Source organism: Pseudonaja textilis, chromosome 1 (genome assembly GCF_049901715.1).
Source record: "Pseudonaja textilis isolate UNSWEBS1 chromosome 1, rPseTex1.2, whole genome shotgun sequence".
In the NCBI taxonomy this organism is placed as follows: Eukaryota; Metazoa; Chordata; class Lepidosauria; order Squamata; family Elapidae; genus Pseudonaja; species Pseudonaja textilis.
Window position 1 is genome coordinate 261,678,829 of NC_141990.1, and position 22,627 is coordinate 261,701,455.

At 35.8% G+C, this 22,627-nt stretch overlaps 1 protein-coding gene across 2 annotated transcripts in view; it reads right to left on the bottom strand.

Annotated features, from left to right (window-relative positions):
• Nucleotides 1-282: 282 nt before the first annotated feature.
• Nucleotides 283-22,627, bottom strand: part of SYT13 (synaptotagmin 13) — a 28,800-nt gene continuing 6,455 nt past the window's right edge. Inside the window, exons 2-6 of one of the 2 annotated variants that reach the window (XM_026704657.2) lie at nt 20,471-20,693; nt 14,069-14,203; nt 12,122-12,435; nt 5,826-5,955; nt 283-3,275 (exon numbers count right to left, since the gene is read on the bottom strand). In XM_026704657.2, the coding sequence (XP_026560442.2) occupies nt 2,971-3,275; nt 5,826-5,955; nt 12,122-12,435; nt 14,069-14,203; nt 20,471-20,693 (1,107 nt within the window). In that variant the 3' untranslated portion in view covers nt 283-2,970. Of the gene's footprint in view, nt 3,276-5,825; nt 5,956-12,121; nt 12,436-14,068; nt 14,210-20,470; nt 20,694-22,627 lie in introns of both variants that reach the window. The other variant, XM_087921408.1, reaches the window with a different exon arrangement.

The window sequence follows — 22,627 nt, forward strand, 5'->3', positions numbered from 1 at the left end:
AATGATATAGGGTCTCCTTCTTGAGAAGGTGGTTAGACTAGAAGATTTCCAAGGTCTCTTTCAGCTGTTATACTGTTAGTATTATTTATTTGGTATTGTTACTGATTATCTGGACAATAGCTACAAGTGAAGGTGTGCTCAAGGCAGTTTGCTTTTTACCTTGACTTTTGATTTTATCTTTTAATTGGTATATAGACAAGGCTTATATCTATGTCTCTATAAATGACTGATTTGTCAAAATATCTAGCTTTCAGGATTTCCTAGGATTTTTTTATTTGTTTTGGTTGACAATACAGCCCTTTAAGGGTCAGAACCATGATTTCCCTTGTTGACACACATGGCTGTAAGTACCGGGCTATCAGCAAGGCTGAACAAAGAATTGATGCCATTGAATTATGGTGGTGAACAAAATTATTGAGAACATTTTTACCCCAAGAAGAATAAATTATTCACTGGTTGATGAAGTAAAAAGCAGTCTGCTCAATGAAATCACCAGCAGTGAAGCTAAAGTTTAAACTTTTTGAACACATAATATGAAGGTTAAAAACCATTTTAAAAGACAACAGTATTTGAAAATTAAACAAAAATAGTCTAACAGAAGACAAGGAGGCTAGATATTATCACTGATGAAAGAAGCACAACTTATAAGAACTTAGAGGAACAATTGATGACAGATTATCATGGTGAAATAATGTCCATCAGGTCAGAAACAAATCAATGACTGAATAACAAAAAACAGAAGACTGTTACACTAGCTACTCTTCGTCTCCTTTCCAACTTTGGACAGCTTACATATAACAGTTTGAGACCACATTCCAGCCTTGCTTTCCTTGCTGTAATGAATGATATTAATGAAGATGTAGATGTAGGCTTTAATTCTGAATTATAACCTTCACTAATGTTTAAATTCCATGCATGTGAAAGGAGAAAAGGCAACAAAATGGTAAAAATATGATGATGAGTAACAGCATAAAAAGTGTATCTGTGTTTATATTTTAAAATTAGGTGTATTTGAGAGATCAAGTCTTCTCTTCATTTTAATTATTCTGCTGTGAAAACAATGTGTATTGCAGAGATTTTTGTCTGACCTAATGTATTTGGTGACATTCAAAATGCCATCAAATAACAAAAAATAATAATTACTTTCAGGTGTTTTTCCAGGTATTCCAATACTTATATGTTAATAAGCATGAACAATTCTTAATTAGTGACTGTCACATTATAATTTTCTTTTAGTAAATCTCCATTCCTGGAAGGTTCAAGAAAAAGCTGAACAATTAATGCCAACTTTAACTGGATGAAAGTTTTAGCATCATAGATAAAAGAATGTTCCTACCCACTTCTGGATACTGCACATACTTATTCAGATTTTTAATATCATACAAAAAAAACAACAGGGTCTTCCATATTGATTTTTAAATTCTATCACATCTTACCTGTAACTTTTGCTTTTCAAGTTTTATCACTCTCAGCTATTGTTTACTAAAGCTATTCTTTCTTATTGGGACCTGCACTTTGAAACACTTCTATGAATCCATCCAGAGGTGGTATTCAGTAGGTTCTGACCAGTTCTGGAGAACCAGTAGCGGAAATTTTGAGTAGTTTGGAAAATCGGCAAATACCACCTCTGACTGGAGATTTTACAGTATCCTTCCCCTGCCATGCCCACCAAGCCACACCCACAGAACCGGTAGTAAAAAAAATTGAATCCCACCACTGAATCCATCTCTCTTCAAATTTCTCCAAAAACTCCTCTTTCCTATGAAACACTTAGATACTTTCTGTGATACTTTCTAAATCAAGTTAGCTTAATGGTAGTTCTGACGTTGGCTTCATTTGTTAAGCACAACATCCATAGAGAACTTGAATTTAGCATTGTAAAAATGCAGCAAACCATTCATTTACTATTAAAGATCCAATAGATTTAGTGTGGCATAAATTCATTAAAGTACTCAAAAGCATGACTTAAATCTGGGTCCATCCAACTGCTTTTAAATATTGGGAAAGAAGTGGGGAGGGGATCTGCTGAAGATGGGAAAATAATGGGTTTATTATTGGGAATGATACTGCACACTAATTAGGACAAGAAGACACCATTTGCTACTTACCTCAGGCAGACAGAATGCCCTGATGAGAGATTCTATTGAAATGCAAATTCAGCTTTTGAAGTATTTTTTATTGGACTTCTTCAGGAAGAGGAATAATCAAATTCTAGCCACCATTTCACTTATTTCCAAGGCTACTCTAGCTATGTCAACAGCAACCAAGGAAAGCCTGAAGCATTGTTACCCATGCTTGTATTTGCATACCAGAAATGTCCCTATTCTTGATTTTTGGGGGGATGCATGTGTGTGTCTGCTGTTTATCTTGTCTCTGCCTGTAGACTGTAAATAGATTTGGAGGGGGAAAAGTCCTCTTTTTCTTTGCCACATATATAAATGACATGGTACATATCCCTGTATACATTAACAAAACATTTAAAAACAGAGGTAGCCATCTGCTGATTGTACAGGATACAAATTAATAGGTAAATAATATCATAGTTTTTCATAGCTTTCCAAGGTTATCCGATAGCCACAATTGAATGGACAATATTGGGCCCAACAAAACTGAGGCTTGTATTCTTAAAGTCTTTAATGAAATTACACATTATATCTGATAATATTGGTCAGATATTAAGTAGTGAAAAATAAAATTAATCCTTTGTGCATGGCCAGAAATAGAAGCTGAAAAAATAATCTGACAAGCCAATCATTATCATGGCTCAATGATTATTTGCCATTTTGACTAGCCTATTTCAACAATATTCATTTAGTAAAACAGTATCAATAAACAAGACTTGTGCTTAATCACATGAACGCATTCAATTCATGATGTGTGCATGTTTGGGATGTTAAAACAGAATTTTTTTTTTCTAGGTCTGAGACCAGGTTACTGAACATGACAGGATCACCATTTCCACCTTGTTATCTACATGTGAAGTTGGTGCCACATAGCAATCTGCCTCCTGGGGTTCCTCAGCATCTCCTCCCAGTGGTTCCTCTCAGTTCCCACAGCATGCAGACCAAGGCTACACTTGCCCAGTAAGCGGTTCTGCCCATCAGCATCCTGGCTTAACATCTCCAGCTCCACACTTGAAGCACAGAGCAGATCATGGGGCACCTCAAACATGATCATCTCATTCCATACTGGGTTGATCTTATGTTTTGCATGCTTTGTCTGCTTCTTTTTCAGTTTCAAGTCCTGGTGCTTCAGTGTCACTTTGACAGATATATCTGCAGGGACAGGGATAAGATTTGGTCATATGAAAGCAGTCTTCAGATGTCAGCATTTTTATCTTCCCCCGACTACAAATACCTTGAAAATTTGTTGAAAATGTCAACCATCACCAAGGACCATGGGAAGAAGACTAAGAAGTTAATGAGAGACCTGAATTTAGCTTCTTCCCACGTCTAATCTCCTCACAGGTGGTGAACTCACAGACCACAGATAGCTACCACAGAGTCACAGGTGTTCAGCTGCATATTGTGAAAATTGATAGCATAGTTTCCTGTTAAAATTTGACAGTGCCATTTTATAGCCTGAAGTGCTTTCTTTTTGAGATACTACTTATATAAAATGCCTTTTCATTGTTATTTGTTTATTATTTATCATATTTACTCACCCACCCACCCCAAAAAACAGGCCAACCTAAATTCTCCAGAACTTAAGCTGAGGCAGCAAAAAAGAAAATGCATTTTTGCTTTTTAACCACTTAGCAATCCATAAAAGGATCAGTCCCCTTATTGCACATCTACTAAATATACTCTAGAGCTTCTGATATAGAATTTAATCAAATGCTTGTTGAAAATTTACATATATAGTATCAATAGTATCATATCTGCTGATACTCTCAAAATCCAGAATGTTGGTAAAGCAGATTTATCTTTGTTGAATGCTAGTTCATTTTCCTTCCTCAAAGCTTCTCTTTTTCAATTATTGATTCTACCAATTCTACATTTGTCACCTTTAAGAGTTCTTGAATGGACCCCATCAGAGACTTTACACATAATTTCTATGTAAGCTTTGAATTATTTACATAACACCATGAAAAAATACATTAAGTGTATACATGCAACCCACACATAACCACACATCCAAACATAATATTTTATTATATATTACAGTATTTATTTCTGATACATTCAATTTTGTGGCTCATATTAATTATGTCACCCAAATCTGGACAGACCAACAGTGATTAAGTGCATTAATCTGTTGAATACTTTTAAATCATTTTTAACATTTAGCTGAAAGAAGAATAGGCAGCCATATTTGCCCTGAAGGCTGAATATGGCAATTGATAAGCAGTCTAGGATGATTATCTCATGGGCCAACAGTAAGAGTGGATTGATTCTGAGCCAGCAGCACCGTGTTTCCTATAAACATACACAAGAACTTAAACATAATCACTTGTGCTATTTACACATATGTTCTATCCTCTTCAGTTATGTAAGCTTCAAAACACATAGGCAATAGGGGTCCTTTATCCAATCCTTCCTCATGATAGTCTCATGTTTCTTTGAATGTGAGTACATCTTTCTACCTGATGTGGGAAGTTAATAGTGTAAACTGAAGGTACTGTTCAGTTCAGTTGAACTGAACTGTTCAACTGAAGGTAGTTTATTTATTTATTTATTGGATTTATATTGCTGCTTATTCTCCCACGGCGACTCAAGGAGGCTTACAAGGTATAAAACCACATTTAAAACAGTAAAACAAGTAAGAAGAATCAAATAAACTAATATAATAAATTAATATAATATACTGTATACTATAATATATAATTCAATTCTCCTTCAGAAAATAGTTTAAAATATGGCCCTGAGACACACTCTCACTCTCACTGTCTCTCCATCCCTCCCCCCATCTCCCTCCCCGCTTTCTCTCCATGCACACCCATACTACAGTACATATAGTTTTTAAAATACTAAAAGGAAAAATTATTCAATATCAGTAAACAAATCATACTGAGAATATCTTAGAAACTTTAATTTAAATCTGTATAAGTTTGCTTATAGATCAACCAGTTGAGATGGCTCTAGAATTTAGTTGAGAGACAGATAGGCCCAAAGTTACACTGTGAGTATTGGGGTCAAGTGGGGGCTTCAGTCTGGGTCTCTTTGGTTTTATTCCAACATCTAAACATTGTAATTCATGGTTCTTTATTTCTCAAGTATGACAGAAAGAAACCAACAGCTGTTTGGCTGAAGAAATGCCTGGATAGGTGACATGAAGAGATTATCCCTCCCCTCTTTCAATCATCTTCCTCATCTCATTTAGTCTTCCTCCATCTGTCATTCATCTTCCATAAGCAAGGCCAGCTTCAGAAACATCCAAGACCTGAAAAACTGCTTTCACAGAGGGAGTGCATTTTCATTCAGAACAGGCTGTGTTGCCAGCATTGGATGAGTTTGTTCACAATCATATCACTTCTACTCTGGACTGAATCACAAATTCTAGGTCCAATCCTTTACTGCAATGTCCAGGCAATGATTCAGGACAGCATCTGCACAATTTTGGGAAACTTGGCCAGTTAAAACAATATTATTGCTTCAAAGTGACAGATGGAAACCGAAGCTCAAATACAGTTCAACTATTGAATCTTAACAGAAGTATCATTCATACACAATATTACACACACACACACACACACACACACACACACACTGTAAACAGGTGCCCAGCTGCCCATCTCACTTATGTGACTAAATTGGCATGAAAAAATCCTAAAATAAATATTTCAGTTCATAGCATTTGTCAGCAGGGTTTTATTTTTCCCATACCTTTTCCAATGAGTTCTTTCAGCTGTTTGGAATGGAGGTTCTTGGCTTTTATAAGTACCACAAGCAGGCGATTTGCTGCAGGCAAATAGCTGATAGAAAGCAGAACTTCTCCGTAGCCCGAGTCTGGTTCCTGCAGTTCAGGGAGGAAAAAAAAGGAATGCCCAATATATATTTTTATCATCAAGAAGATGACTGACAGACACAGAATGAGATATGTGATAAAGATAAAGATCTGTACAGTAGAATATAAAATGTGAACACACCTCACAAAACACAGCTTTGTTTTGTATCAAGATATAAAGATCAATGCACATTTCATCTTTCTTCCAGTGCTGGCTTCTGTTTTTTGTTTACATTAGCCTGTGGTGAGATTTAAACAAGGTATTTGCAGAACTAAAATAAATGCAGAGATAATAGTGGTTGGAAAGCATGCTACAAAGCTACAAACTCTGGGTTATCTTTCAGTAGCATCTTCAACTTGGTATTTTAAAGATATGAAAGCCATGAATGTGCAGCTACCTAGTAACTCTGGATGCGGGTTTCCTAGCAACCAGGTGGAACAGGGAGCTTTCCTTCTGAAATTCATAAAGGATAAAAAAGGAGACATTTCTGATGTACTTATTGGTGGTATTTCTCTGGTCTGCTTTTTTATTAGGCAAAGTCATGAAGTGTCATCCTACAATTGTATTCAATCTACTGATTAAAGTCTGGATATGAAATTTTGTGAGAATATCAGAGTAGTCCAGAGAGAAATATTGTCCTTTGCTGTCCTGCTTATTATGTTACATTGGTATATTGTATAATAATTTTGATGCCAGTATGAAAGAAAAAGAGTTTCTACAGAGTCTGTTTATCCTAGCACAAATGGTGATTGAAAAGTTCTCTATCTGACAGTGAATTCTAGTGTCCAGTCCAAACTTATTTTAATGAGAAATACCAGGAAGAGATGAAACACAAACAGCTGGTCTTGAGTAGCAGATTGAACAGGCATTGAATGATCTACTGTTCATGCTCTTCAGCACGGTAATTTTTAAATCCAAATTATGTTATTTCTAAATTTCAAACTACATGTCTTCTACTATTCATTTTTTTTTTTTTTTAGAGATCATTGTCTTCTATTGATGATACGTTTCATCATTTTTGGAAATGTATGAATTTCACTCCTTGGTTACAGTGATAGTAATTTGCAGCTGTAATGGAGGGTAATATTTTCCAGTACTGAGAAGAAGAAACAGCATTTCTCACATAAAGCATCTTGATTATGTCATGTTTGTGTGATAAACATCTACACTGACTTAAAGCAAGGGGGGAGAATTTCAAGCCCAGTCTGGCCAGAAGAGTCTCATATAAATGTCTTTCCTGCCTCATCTTCCTCAGCAGCAAAAATCAAGCTTTCAGTCTTTCACATAGATGACTCACAAGTACACTCTGATTCATTTGTTCCATCTCTTATTTCTTCAGGAGAGGCAAGGTGGATGGTCAAAGTACATTCCTGTCATTCTACACTTCAGAGGAAATGTTGAGCTGACAATGCATGGGGGGCGGGGGGGGGGAGGCTCCATACAGAAGGGAGTGATGACTGTCCACCTCATTTATGGTAGAGTCCTTTGGGGTGGGGATTTGGCTGCCAAGGCTTCAAAATTTGACATCATCCCAAAACCTGAAATCAAGTGAAATGAAGTACTGGATCCAGTTTCCCAGATTAGACTGGGTTCCTCCAATTCATAGTTAGTTGTACAAATAAAATCATCTAAATTAAGTTTCATTGATTGGGAATCAAATTTTGTAAGCAAATATGAATGTATACGTTTATGTGTATGGAAGGGCATTTTACTTGTACATCTCTTTGGTCCTCTTCAGAGAAGCCCTTGCAAAAAATGGGAACCGTGGGTGAAAGCACTAAATTTACTTTCAGAATATTGCAATAGACTGTGCCATCTACAACCATCACACATAGCTGAAGACAAACATAATCCATCCAAACAGGTGAATTAGTGTAACAAATAAGTATAATGCCAATACATGAATAATGTTATGATTATAATTTTAACACAATATATTAGGGGCAACAAATATGAATACAAGAATAACATTAGAACATACATTAACATTGCATACTTCTAACTTTTGGCTTATATATTAATGAGTGAAGCGAATCCAGATTAAAATATTGGCAAACTTAGTAAAGAATAAATGAATACCTGGGGAAAAGTATGATGTTGGAGTGAATTATCATATTTAGTACATAATTCATCAACTCTTTTAAATTTAGCAATTCTTATAAATGTAATCTTACTCAAGTTCTTTGCTATAGGTAATTCTTGGCAATCTCTGATACGTTTTTCTTGAACTTTCTGGATGGCTACAGAATACAAGTGATTATTCTAAATTTCTCTTTTGTTTCCTAATGATTGACATGGCTGCCTTTTCACTACCTGCATGTTATTTTGTTCATTCATTTGTTCATTCATTCATTCATTCATTCATTCATTCATTCATTCATGCATTTATTCATCTTTCTTTTTGCACAAACCCTTGAAGGAAATTCCACTAACAATAAAAAAACATTTTCCTACAATCCATCCAAGATTTGTATTCAGCAGATTAAAATTTATTTGTTGGTTGGTCTCAAAGTCACAAATTAATTTAATAAAGACTCATGTAGTGGAAGGCAAGGGGTGGATAGAAGAATAAATCTATAAGAGAGAAAAGGAAAAGAAAAGAAAAAGGAAACTGGAAATAAATATTCACTGTATTAATTCTATATTAAAAATGGGGACAGGTTACAAAAAATACGTTCCAAGCATCATACACAATTAGCCTTGGGACTCCCACTCCCCTACGTACTTGCAGCAAAGTTATTTTCAGAGTACCAATTATGATGTAATCAAAATCCACAAGAGAAAATTTTACTTCATACTTTCAGAAATCCCCAAAGTATATGTAAGTGTATAAATTATTTAAGAGTAAATCTGATGTCCTATAAGAGAAGACTTTGTCATAGTACATAAAATATCTTGCATAGAAAATAAAAACCGGCAAGTTAACAAGAAAAGGCTATTTAGGGAGGTATAAATATTTCAATTTTTTTTCTGGCCAGATGACCCAGATTATTATAGACATGGTTTCCCCTCTCTGGGGGTAGATACATTTTTGAAAATCTTTTTTGCCTGGAAGAGCTTCTATGACATTTTTTAAAACTCATTTTTTTCAGGAGAATTTAGATTGAAGGATAAGGAACAATATATTCAGCTCAAGCTATGTATTCCACTGAAACATCCTTCTCTTGACTTGTATAAATCTCCTCAAAATACAGAAAATCAGACTATAAACAATGGATTCTATTGCTTTAATCCAAAAAGGATCATTTTTAAAATTTTTGAAATCTATTATTTTAATTTAGTTTTATTTTGGGAATATGGTAAAATTCTTTCAAGACAGTGCTCATGCAGAAATATATTATTTTGGTTTTTTTACCCCTTAAAAAGGCCTGTTTGGCTGAGTTTTTTTAATACTGAAAAATGAAAAGTGGCTGCCATTGTAAAACAAAATGTTTTATTTGCCATTCACTGAAGTTTGATACTACAATGGGCAGTAATAGAATATTAACTGAAGATATACTACATCAGTAGCCTGTGGCCTGTTAGAAATTGGGTTGCACAGCTGGAGGTGAGCAGCAGGCAATGGAGTGAAATGGAAACCACCAACCCCTATCCGTGGAAAAATTGACTTCCATGAAAACGGTTCCTGCTGCACTACATAGAATGGCTCGATTATTGTTCCAACAACTAATTTTATTTATAGATAATAGTGAGAAATAATCTGTAGTCCAATTAATGGACCTTATTGGACAGCAGAAATATGAGAAATGGTACACTTAAATCCTATCAAAACATACAAAACATAAAGTGCATGCAGAAAGGATTCACATAGTAATGGTGAATTCATGTCATGATATTGTCAATGATAGGACCTTGATAGAGTCACCGAATAACTCATATGACCTAATTAGGCTTTAGGGTTATACTCAGTTGAACAAGCTGCAGCATGTTCAGATAAGAATTGCTATTGTATACTAGGAAAAGCAGTAAAAGTTGATTGCCCTTTGCCTACACAAAATTTCAATACTACCTGTAGTTTAAGTTGAGTGGTTATTTATCTCACACCTCCTATTCTTTAATAGACATTTTGCTCTGCTGTTCTTGGCCTTGGGAACTTCACCCTTGAGGAACTTTGGCTCTTGAGTTAAATCCCACATTCTAATATTCATTTGAATATTTTGTCCAATTGACAAAATATTTCCAACTGATTTGTCCAATGATCATATAATGTATGAGCAGGGGAGGGGAAAAATATATGACTCACTATAATACAGACTTTAGCTTCAATTCATCAGTGTTAACCTAAGGAATGCACTGAATGTTTGTAAAGCTAAGCTAAGCTATTTTAAGATAAATTAAGATATTAATTTAGCTAAGTTAAATTATTAGTTTGACTCAATTTGACTAGTTAAATTGATTGAATATTAAGCATTTATCTGATTGGGAAATGTATGTTTCTGAATATAGAAAGGTCAAATCAGTTCAGAGGCACCCAATTTGTATGCATCAATTTGATTCAGCAATTAGAAGGGGATTTGGCTGAATCATTTTCCGATCAAAGCTTGAAACTGACATTATCATACAACCTTAGTTTTCAACAAACCTAATAAGCTCATCTTGGAAATACAGTACCAAAAATATTGCTTTGTTTCCCCAGTGCTCCTTTTTTTAAAAATCTCTTTTCTGCCTCGCATCTGATTAATGATTCAAGACTCCTGTCTGGGTTCACAATGTAATAGCTGCCTCTCTGAGGTCCCCTGTGAGATCCCCTTTCTTTCCATATGTTAAATTGCAAAATGAGGACACAATTCCGAGCATGTTCATCTGCTCTTTTCAGGTTGGGGGACAGCATTTCTACCTTATTACAACCTCAGAGGGTGTTTGAAGAAGGCCAATCAATGAGAAATATGACTGTCAGTTGCTAAATATAACTGGATAGTATATCTTGCACTTATTATGAACAAACAGTTGATTGGCATTCTTGGCATTGTATGTTCCTGGAGACCATCTGTAAACTGAGGCCATCTGTTTGAGAGATATAATTAGCCACCTGCTAGGATTCTAGCAATTTTTCTAGAGTAGTAAGACTAGTAGCAACATCTCAACTTTAATACCTCTATGCCTCTGCTGAAAAGCCATAGTGCTTGCTCTCTGGAAAGAAAACCAGAAGGTCCCCACCCTGTTGGTTTTCTGGATAGCTATAAAGATCTAGTTGATCTCCTTGAGCTAAGGTGGTTGATTTTGTTTTCTTGGATATCAGTTGGTAGTGGCAAGTTTTGGAGTTTGGCGAGTTCATTATATTTGCGTGAGTAACCAGTTCAAAGGACAATGTAACTGTGTGTGTGTGTGAGAGAGAGAGAGAGAGAGAGAGAGAGAGAGAAAGAGAGAGAGATCCATTAGTACATTCCAAGACTCTATTATAATTAACCTAATTGTTTTTCTCCAAATGATGGCCTTCTAGGATTTCTAGAAACATCTTCCACAATGCTCACACACCAAGATAGATTCCCCCAGTATTTCTACAATTTATTTTTCTTGCTTAGTTGCTGAACATTACATATCTCTTCACTGAACATTATTCTTTTGAACTTGGCTTAATCCTAGCAGCATAACTTTAAATCTTGATGCTAATAGTATGGTTCTCAACTAATGTGTCATAGGTTTTTTTCCTTATGTTATTTTTTTTTTGTATTAGGTATATTCTATATAATATGTATATTCAATACAGTGCAGAGATCCTAAATATTTAATAGCTTCCACTCAAACCATGACTTACACATTTAAAAATAAGTATGTAAGATTAATAATTTTAGTGTGCTACAGAATTGCCACTATATTCAATATTGTGCATCTAATTAAAAAAGTTGAGAGCTACCACTTTAATTATTAACTGATTTACTTAGTATCAGGAATTAGTATCACAATATCAGCCTTTCTATCCCTTCCATTTCATCTATATATCATTCATAAAGATATTGAGTATTGGGCCCAGAATGGAACCCATCAGGATCACATTCAATATTTCTCTATATGCTCACGGTGAAACATTCAAAATATCTAACAATGTTGTCATTGTGACCGTGGGATAAAGTGAATTAAGACTCAGAAGTTTAGGAACACTCACATGCAGCATTCTGTACCCCAACAGGAGAATATAATATACCATAATACAATAAAAATGAATTGATAGAATACCTTGTCAAGGACTTTCACTTTCTCAGACTGTACTGGTCCATATTGCTCCCGTACAGAAGCCAGATTTGGTTTAATTTCACCAACAATGCTGTGTCTAGAGAACTTGTCACAGTTCCTCAAGGTGAGGGTTAATGTCCCCTCTGGCAGCATTTTCTCCTTAACCGGAAACAGTAGAGCTTCTTCCCAGACAACGTGGACTTGCTTCTTCTTCATCACTGTCTGGGCTTCTATAGTTCCAGAGTTGCTCACCAAAGTGCCTAAGATGTAGCAATCACTTCCATTGTTTTGGTCTCCTGACGTGGTTCCGTATAAAACTGGTAGGGGCAGAATGAAGGGGGAAATGCAATTATCACTAAAATCATTGCACCATTGTATTAAAATCCTGTGTTAAAATATTTTCAAGAGACATTTGATTTGTTTTGATTTAGAGCAAAGTCAAGGTTTTGACGTAATGCAAAAAAGCAAACATCTATTTCTGAAAGCTTAATTGGACATGGCTCAAACTACAGATTTCAGTCACCTGTCATCCTGATTATATATAGATTATGTATTTGCTGTTGTGATAAAAGAGTTGAATTCTGACACAAATGAATGGCAGAAGAAAACATATCTGTTTTCCTTTAACTGTATTTAATGCCATTCAGATCTTGGTTTTATGGTGATTTAGAAATACTTCAAGAGAAAGGAAATGAGAAGATAACAATGGAGTCTGGTGAACTCTGTAATGTTTGACTTTTGAATTAAAATCATAAATGATATATGCCCACATTAGGTGTCTTGAACCTGTTAATTGTCACAGTGGGGAGGAGTGTTGGTATTGAGGGGCACATCCAGAGGTCTCTAAATGATCATTCTTATACTCCTAACCAGCATGACCAAGAGTAAAGTATGTTAGAGTGTATAATAGTTTAGCAATACCTAGAGGCCCACAGAAATACCATTTTTTAAAAAAGATCAAGAGTGACAAACATTCTTCTGCATTACCCTCCGTTATATCTTAATTCAACCAGCTTAGTAAAGCTTTTCAAAAGTTAGCTGTATGAAAAGAGAGAGGAAAGGCAAGGAACTAATAAATGGAGACTTGGCTTATTACTAGGATAAATTAAACTATCATTTATTGGATAAAGATAATTATTCCTTTATTGGACCTTGATGTGACCTAGTCAATTACTTATTCTTTTCTGTTTTCTTTTCCATATGCAAAAATAGTTTAATTTTGTGTTTAGAATAAAGCAAAATGATGAGAAATGTGAGACATTAAAGTTTAGTAAGAATTTGATTGGCTACTCCTAGCTATGAGGATGCAAATCATTGCTTGGAAAGTAAATTATGTGATTTTTAAATAGCCTTTAATATGCTTTTTCCTTGTTTTTTTATATTTATATCTTTAAATTCATCCCTGAATCCTGATGATTGTATGGATAAGTCCCTGGCATTTTCTAAGCAACATTTTTCAGAACATTTTTGCCTCACCCTTCTTCCTGAGGATGAGAGAGAAGAGGTCACCCAGCTGGATTTGTACCTGCGGCAGGACTTGAAATCACAGTCACCCAGTTTCTAGCCTGATGCCTTTATCTACTATACCAGATTGATTCTCTATATAAATGTCTTCTCTTAAAGTCTTATTTGTCTGGAATAATCCTACGTCAGCCTTTTTTTTTTCTCAAAGAGATTTGGATGGCCACCATTCTGATGTTGTTAAGAAGAGTTGTTATGAAGACCTAGCTCTTCACCCAGAATGTTGATGAGAGAAAATGATGCTTCTTGTTTTATTGCATTAGCCATCATTTATTTTTATTTTAACATTTTATTGAATGCCTTGTAATTTCTTTGATTGTTTTGAGTTGTCTAGGGACATTAAGAATCAGGTGACATATAAGTTTATTAAATTATAATGATCAGTACTATCATTCTCAATCACCAACTAGCAAAACTAGAGGTCTTTACCTTCAAGAAAAGCAACGGAGAGAGCTTCTTTCTGTCGGTTGTAGCCCAGACAATAACGAAGTTCTGGGACTTGGTTGCAGCCTGCAGCATTTTCAGGACTGAGGCGCTCAGTGACACAAATATCCTTCACACCACCTAAAACTTAAAAGAATGTTTATTAGAAATTGTGTTCTATTCCAGCTAAGATTATTATTGGTGAATGTTGTTGTATTTTCCCATCTGAAAAATACAAAAACAATGTAGTCTGGTCTGATATAAAATGAATGGATGCCCTTTTGGAAGGAGACTTCTGGTAATATCTAGAAGCTACAAGTCATGGAAATAGAGTTCAGACAAAGAAATAGGTATAATTAAGGTCAGATCTAAATTTAATTTGATCAAAATTAAACCTAAATTAGAATTAATATGAAAAAAATATCCCTGGGTGTAGTCATTTTCCTCCTTTATCATATCAAAATAAATTTTTGACTACTTTGGAGCCATATCAGAGTTTTTGTTGAAGAAAGCTGCAAATGTCTGCTGGACTCACTTATCCCCCTTCAATATAAAATTACCTATCCTATTTGTAGAATAGGTGCAGTGGTGGCACAGTGGTTAGGATGTAGTACTGCAGGCAACTTCAGTTGACTGTCAGCTGACTGCAGGACTCAGATTGTTTGGGCCAATATGCTGACTCAGTAAACTGCTTAGAGAGGGCTGTAAAGCACTGTGAAGTGATATATAAGTCTAAGTGCTCTTGCTATTGTAATTCAAAGTTTTATGATGTTTTGAAAATTTGGATGTTTGTTATGGCATAAATGTTGATAAACTACTTAACAATTGCTCTGTAAATGGCCACTTTCAAGAAAGTAATTGTTTTTGTAAATGAGTGCTACAATTGATTTTCTTCTGACTTCATTCTTTATACCCTACAACCTCAAATTTGGATTTCTATGAATACAGTCACACGTGAATCACAGGAATTCATGATGGTGTACTAGGGAGCCAAAAATATAGATATTGGTTGCAAGAATATTGTGGGCTTCCTGTACATATCTTTGGCCTGATGGCAAATAGGGCAGCTGGACAGTAGACCTTGGTCTTGATACATGGCCACCAGAAATCCCATGTCACCAGCTTTAGTCCCCTACTCATGGACATTTTTTAAGCTAGGCATAATATTTACTTTTGAAATTCAATCATTTGTACTTAAAACGGGCTTCACCATTATAGATGTATGTTTTGGACATTAAACTGGGAGGTTATGGACTGGCCTATGCTTGCCCAGAATTTCTGGGGTTGGCCCTACATAAATTGGCCATTTCTCTGTAAGTTTTGAAAGCATGCCATCAAAGAGTCGGTGGAGAGAGCCATGGAGATGAACTTGAGGAAACTAAGCAGAAGCAGTTGCTATATATAAGAAAGCATTATTTAAGTCAAAGAATAGCAAAAATGGGAGAAGAAACTCGGATTGACTCCTCCCTAATTCAGAATACAATAAGAGGGAGGGAAGAACTCATGCAGCCTTTACCAGCCTTTGTTACTATAATCTATATCAATAAAACGTACTTCCCTAAAGACTTCCATCTCTATCTTGATGTTATTTATACTTGCAGGGTGAAAGGCTCAGTAATTTTATTTACCTATCAAGTATGGTTGAGTGCTCCGAGGGTGAAAAAGGATATTTTTGATGTTGTATTTGAATCACAGTAAACATTTGGAACAAGCCAAGTTAAAATAATGCAGTTGGATTCAAAATTGCAGAGGAAGGAATAGGATGCCAAAATTGCTTCCAATAGCTGGGGGACAGAGATACCAGAGTTTAATTACTTTTTAAACTGGATGTGCTCATCTGCTATGCCATTTCACCAGCTGTTGATAGTAATAAAGCTGTAAGCTATAACAGCTCCTTTTTCAGGGCATGGGCCAGTCTGCTGGGCCACTTAGCAAGCCCATCTTTTAGAAAGACACCCATATTAACTGAGCCCAGCAGTCCTGGAACCAGTAAAAGAAAGTCCTTTCAGCATACTCCATACTCTGATCAGTTAATCTCTTCCCACATGAAGGGGCCAAATCTACCTCATGAGAATGACAATATCTAGGCGGCACCATTTATTTCTGTTTCTGCCCATAATGTTAGAGTAATCTTTCTGTTATTGGCACAAAGTTTGTTTCTTGATTCCACCCAAGATTGTTTTACTTATAAAATCACTTATCTCTTATATTTATACTCATAACATTTACTTATCACAGGACAGCCTGTCATATCTTCTTACAAAATAGCTGCAATAAGGAGATTGCCTATCTGCAACATGGTTGCCATGGTAGATCTAAGAAACCACAAAACATAGAAGGAGAGTGGGTGATACTGTTCCTCATAACCTTCCTTGTTTCCCAGTTCTTTGTGGTTACCCTTGATATTAAAAGGGGAGACAGACATTCCAAGAACACACTGGATTAAAGCCATTGGCTTTTGATATTTTTTAGGAAGATGTTTTGGGCAAGTGTTGATTTCAGAAGTATTCCTAAAAGAATATATAGTATGTCTATCTGTCTGTCTGTCTATTAAAAGGAATAGAATTTCTGATAGGAGCCATAACATCGCCCATTGAACGGCTCATTGCTGGAGATACAATCTGAGAAGCCAAAGAAAGTGACCCATTTGAAACTATAAAGTTAAAACTGTACAAACCCTTTGAAACTGGACAAACCCTAAAGTTAAAACTGGACAAACCCTCAGAATCCTCTTCCACTTTACTCCTAGGAACATTTCCAATTTGCCACCTGACATGAATCTTCTTGCCTTTCTTTATTCACAACCATCCTAGTGCATGCATTCACAAGCAAGCATCACTGTTCTTTAAAAGTAGTAATTGTAATAGCAAGTTAAATTGTTTAAAGAAAATAAATGCATCAGTTTAGAACTGGATTTGTATTGTCATTAAAACCTGCTTAAGAATATATATTCACAATGCCATACTGATCTGTCAAAGAGCTCCTAAAATATTTCCAGCATGTAAATTGTCCCACCAGACGCAAAAATACTTTAGACCACTGCTACACAACAGTAAAAGATGCTTATAGATCTTTACCATGAGCAGCTATGGGACACTCTGACCACTGCATGATTCACCTTGTACAGACAAAGACTTAAAACCATTAAACCAACAATTAAATCAATGAAGACTTGGTTGGATGAGGCAAAGCTGAAACTCCAAGCCTGCCTTGATTGCACTGATTGGAATGTTTTTGAAGATGCCTCAGCAGACCTAGATGAGCTCACAAATACTGTAACATCATATGTTAGCTTCTGCGAAGATTTATGTGTACCAACAAGGAACCTGCAAATATATAGTAACAATACACCTTGGTTCACAGATAAACTTAAGCAGCTACATCATTCTAAAGAGGAAGCCTACAGAAAAGATGACAGAATGCTATACAACCAGGCCAGAAACATTAACAAGAGAGATCAGAGCAGCAAAAAGAAGCTACTCTGAAAGGTTAAAGAATCAGTTCTCAATAAATGAAGCAGCAAACATATGGAAAACTCTTAAAAACATCACTGGTTTCAGCAAGCCTCCTTCCCAGGCAGAAGGAAATCAGCAACTAGCAGATGACCTGAATGTGTTTTACTGCAGGTTTGAAAAGAAACTGCAGCCACCTATCTCCACAATCCACATCTCAAACACACCAACAACAGCCAAGCCTTCAACAACTGGCCCCAAGCCATTGGGCTCACAACCTCTGGTGATCACAGAAAAAGAAGTGCAAGATCTATTACACAGACAAAAGCCAGGAAAAGCACCAGGGTCAGAAAAGATAACTCCTTCTTGCTTAAAAGTCTGTGCTGACCAATTGGCCCCCATCTTCACCCGAATCTTCAATAGATCACTAGAGATGTGCTATATTCCTTCCTGCTTCAAACGCTCTACCATCATCCCAGTGCCAAAGAAGCCCTCCATCAAGGAACTGAATGACTACAGACCAGATGCTCTAACATCTGTAGTTATGAAAACCTTTGAAAGGCTAGTGCTGTCGCATCTGAAAACCATCACGGATCCGCTGTTAGATCACATGCAGTTTGCATACCGAGCAAATAGATCGACAGATGATGCTGTTAATATGGCTCTGCATTACACTCTACAACACCTTGAATCTCCAAATACCTATGCAAGGGTCCTCTTTGTAGACTTTAGTTCAGCATTCAATACCATCATTCCGGACACTCTTCTAAGTAAATTAAACCAACTAGAGGTACCTGAACACACTTGTAAGTGGATCATAAGCTCCCTAACAGACAGGAAGCAGCAGGTGAAGCTAGGCAGAATCACATCTGATACCTATACAATTAGCACAGCACCCTCAAGGCTGTGTGCTTTCTCCACTTCTCTTCTCCCTATATACCAATGGCTGCATCTCAAATGATCCATCTGTTAAAATACTGAAGTTTGCTGATGACACAACAGTGATTGGTCTCATTCAAGACAACGATGAATCTGCATACAGACAGGAAGTTATACAACTTGCCTCATGGTATAACCAGAACAATCTGGAACTGAACACACTCAAAACCATAGAAATGGTGGTAGACTTTAGAAGAAACCCTCCCATACCTCTTACAATACTAGACAACACAGTATCAACAGTAGAGACCTTCAAATTTCTAGGTTCTACTATATCACATGACCTAAAATGGACACCTAACATCAAAAACATCATCAAAAAGCACAACAAAGAATGTTCTTTCTGCGCCAACTCAGAAAGCTCAAACTGCCCAAGGAGCTGCTGATACAGTTCTACAGAGGAATTATTGAGTCTATCATCTGCACCTCTGTAACTGTCTGGTTTGGTTCTACAACCCAACAGGACAGACACAGACTTCAGAGGATAATTAGGACTGCAGAAAAAACAATTACTACCCACCTGCCTTCAACTGAGGACCTGTATACTGCATGAGTCAAAAAGAGGGCTGTGAAAATATTTACAGACCTCTCACATCCCGGACATAAACTTTCAACTCCTTCCCTCAAAATGACACTATGGAGCACTGCACACCCAGAACAACTAGACGCAAGAACAGTTTTTTCCTGAAAGCCATCACTCTGCTAAACAAATAATTCCCTCAACACTGTTCAACTATTTACAAAATGTACACTAGTATTACTGTTAATCTTCTCATCACTCCTTATCACCCATCCCCTCCCACTTGTGATTGTAGGACTGTAACTTTGTTGCTTGTATCCTTATGATTTATATTGACTGTTTCCTAGTATGATTTGATTGTTGATTGTACCCCATGACTATCATTAAGTGTTGTACGTTATGATTCTTGACTCTTAACAAATGTATATTTTCTTTATGTATACTGAGAGTATTTACACCAAGATAAATTCCTTGTGTGTCCAGTCACACTTGGCCAATAAAGTATTCTATTCTGTTCTAACATTTGTTGTGTATTCAAGGGTTTTTTCTACATGAGCTTTTCCCATGGTGCTCTCTGATTGGATTAAATGATAAGTTAAGTGCATCTGCTCTCTGGAATAACCTGCATCCTAATATCTGTAAGGTGTCCATAATGCTAGAGCATTCAGGTGCTTGTTGAATCTCTTCACTCAAGGCTACCTTTTGGCCAAATGGTTCAGTTTCATTGTTCTTCTCCTACAACATTTGGAATTATTTTTAAAAAGACTTTATTATAACAATTCTTTTAATGTATGGTTGTTAGTACAATTTAATTTAAATCACTTTGAAATACAGTTGCATAGAAAATCATTTAAAAATAATATAAGCAAATTAAATTATCTTCAGCCACTATGGCTATTGATCACACTATCTGAGGAGGTTGTAGACTACAAAATGGGAATCTGATCTATTAATATCCAAATTAAATCTCCCAGCTTACCCAAAATAATTACTGTTTTTTTAATTCTTTCATTAGTATAATAGGCAGAGCCCTCTGTCTTCAAAAATTGAAAATTATTAAGTACAAATTATTTTTCTATTCAAAATACAATTCTTCATATGCTTCTAGAGGTTTTGTCATGCCTGCTAGCAAATCCCCTAGAAAATTGAATAGCCGCTATCATCCTAAGAATAAAATGAGTTTTTTAAAAAATGATGCTATGAAAAGGAAAAAATCATAAGGGTGTTGAACAATAGGATGGAATTTGCCAGATGTGAACAATTACACAGATAATTTGCTCAAAGTAGAGATAATATAGATTAACATTGTTAAAAGCCGTGGTGTATTTCACCTTTTATATGGTATATTTTTGTGCAGTGTAAGTCTGACTTTTAATTGTATATTTTTAGAATGTTGATTGTGTGCTCTGGGATAATAGTCTATAATTAGAAAGAACATCCATTATGATTCCCCATTTAAAGAAGAAGCAATCATAAGCAATTTAACAAAGGACCCACCATTTTGAGGGAGAAGAAATAGCTCTTCATTGACTTGTATGGTCATCCTTTTCTTATCCAGAGCTTCAGGTTTTCCGTTGCTTGGTTCTTCTACTGTCTTCAAGTTGTAATCTACATAGTTAACTATTTCTGAGGTGGTCACGACAGGCTTTGGGCCATAGATGTGAAGAAAGCCAAGGATTGTCTGGGGTTGTACGGGCTCTGCTGTCTTCTCAACATTAAACTGAAACAAAAAAAAGACCTCAGATGTTATTTATATCACATTCATTTAGAATTTATTATGGCAAAATGTGCTCCTTCGACTGTGAACATACATGAGAGGAATGGCACATTGCTGCTACTATTCATCATATTTTGGAAATCAAGGAATTTTCCTCTTAAAGAAACACACTGGGGTCTATTTTTAATTAGTCATTCCAGTCCCTACCCCTAATTCACTTGTAATTCTTTCCTTCTCCTTTTCTCTATACCATGTGGATTAAAAATCATTTAAGCAGAAAGTGCAATTGCTTCTATATTTTGTGGTACATACATGTAGGTCCCTAGAGTAAACAACAGGAAAGAGTCACAATAAACTCCCCCACCCCCCACAGCCCTAACAATCATGATTTATATATAAACCTTGAATTTCTAATAGATATGTAAAGCTTTCTTGAAATGAATGCAGATTCATTCACATTGCATATATTTATGTTCTGAAAATATCTTTTTTTTTGTGTGTGTACATAACTAGGAATGGACGAATGGGAAAAATAGGAAGTCTAGATAAATTTAAGTGGTATTTTCTTCCCTCACAAATGTTTCTAGATAAATTCCAAAATGCTGACAATTGCTCTTCTCTTGTGAAAAAGCTAAACCTACTGACTTCACTACAGCAGCTCTCTTTCAAGCCAATGTAGAGAAAATGAAAGCTTATGCTGAAGTGTAATTAATGTTTTTCATTCTTTTTTTAACTCTTGTCCTGTTAGTAATGCATGTAGACCGCATCCCAGAGGAAGCATTCAGTGTAGCCAAGTCCTTTCCCTGCCAATCAGCTTGTCTGAAGGGAACTTCTCTAATTCATAATGCACTGTATTGTAGCATCTTTTGTAGCCACAATCAGCTCCAGATCCTACAGTTCTAAACATAGCCAAGCACAGCCAAGAATAAAGATGATGGAAGATGTAGCCAAATAGCTGTGAAAGGCTGGATAACATTGTGTTCAAAGCAGTATTTTAGTTTATTCCTTGTATGCCATCTGCAAGATCCACAAATTAAGCTCCTGCCCAAATTTAAGTTAAATAATTAAATAATTATTTAAGGAATAATAATTGGCTATTTAGTCCACTAGAAAACTAAGATTATATGGATCCTTCTGTTCTATTTTTCTTTTATTTTGCTTTTCATTCTATGCTTCCATCCTATAAGCCCCTACACTGAACTTAAAGCACATATAATTTGCTTAAACTGGCTCTTTTAATTGAGCTTTATAATATGTTTATATTTTTTTATTGTTAAGACACCCACTGATAGATGTTGAATAAATAAATGGTAATAATCCTAGTATTATTGCCCATGTTTTAAAACATAGCACAAGGTTGAAAGATATTTTAAAAGTAGCATGTTCTTCAAGTCTTAGGATAAAAAAGCCAAAGGGAAGAACATCTTATAATAAATATGAGAGGTCATAATACAGTTAATCACATGAACAAACTGTCTGTCTGTCTGTCTGTCTGTCTGTCCGTCTGTCTATGAAATTATTTAAATTCTCCTTTCTTTGTAGGACAGAGTTTGGACTTCATCCTTGGTGGGAGAAATCAGAAATTTTGATTCCTAACTCTGGTCTGTCTTCCAGCCTCTGCAAGCCAGGATTTTTTTCAGAATCTTCCAGAATGTCCAAAGAGGATGAGAGACTATTATTAGGGAGGTGGGGTAGAGAAGAAGCAGTGAATACTGTATGGATCGAAAAGATTGTAAACATTATCACTTCTTACTGCCCATAATGGGCCCTGATTTGATATTAAGCAATCAAGTCTCCCATTATAGGTAATAACATGAGAAACCCTTTTCTTTTTTTTTTTTGGGGAAATTGGCGCCTTTCTTTCCTTCTACTACAAGTAGCATGAAATTGATTGAACCAGAGCATGTTACCTCAGAATACAGTATTCTGGCAACTGC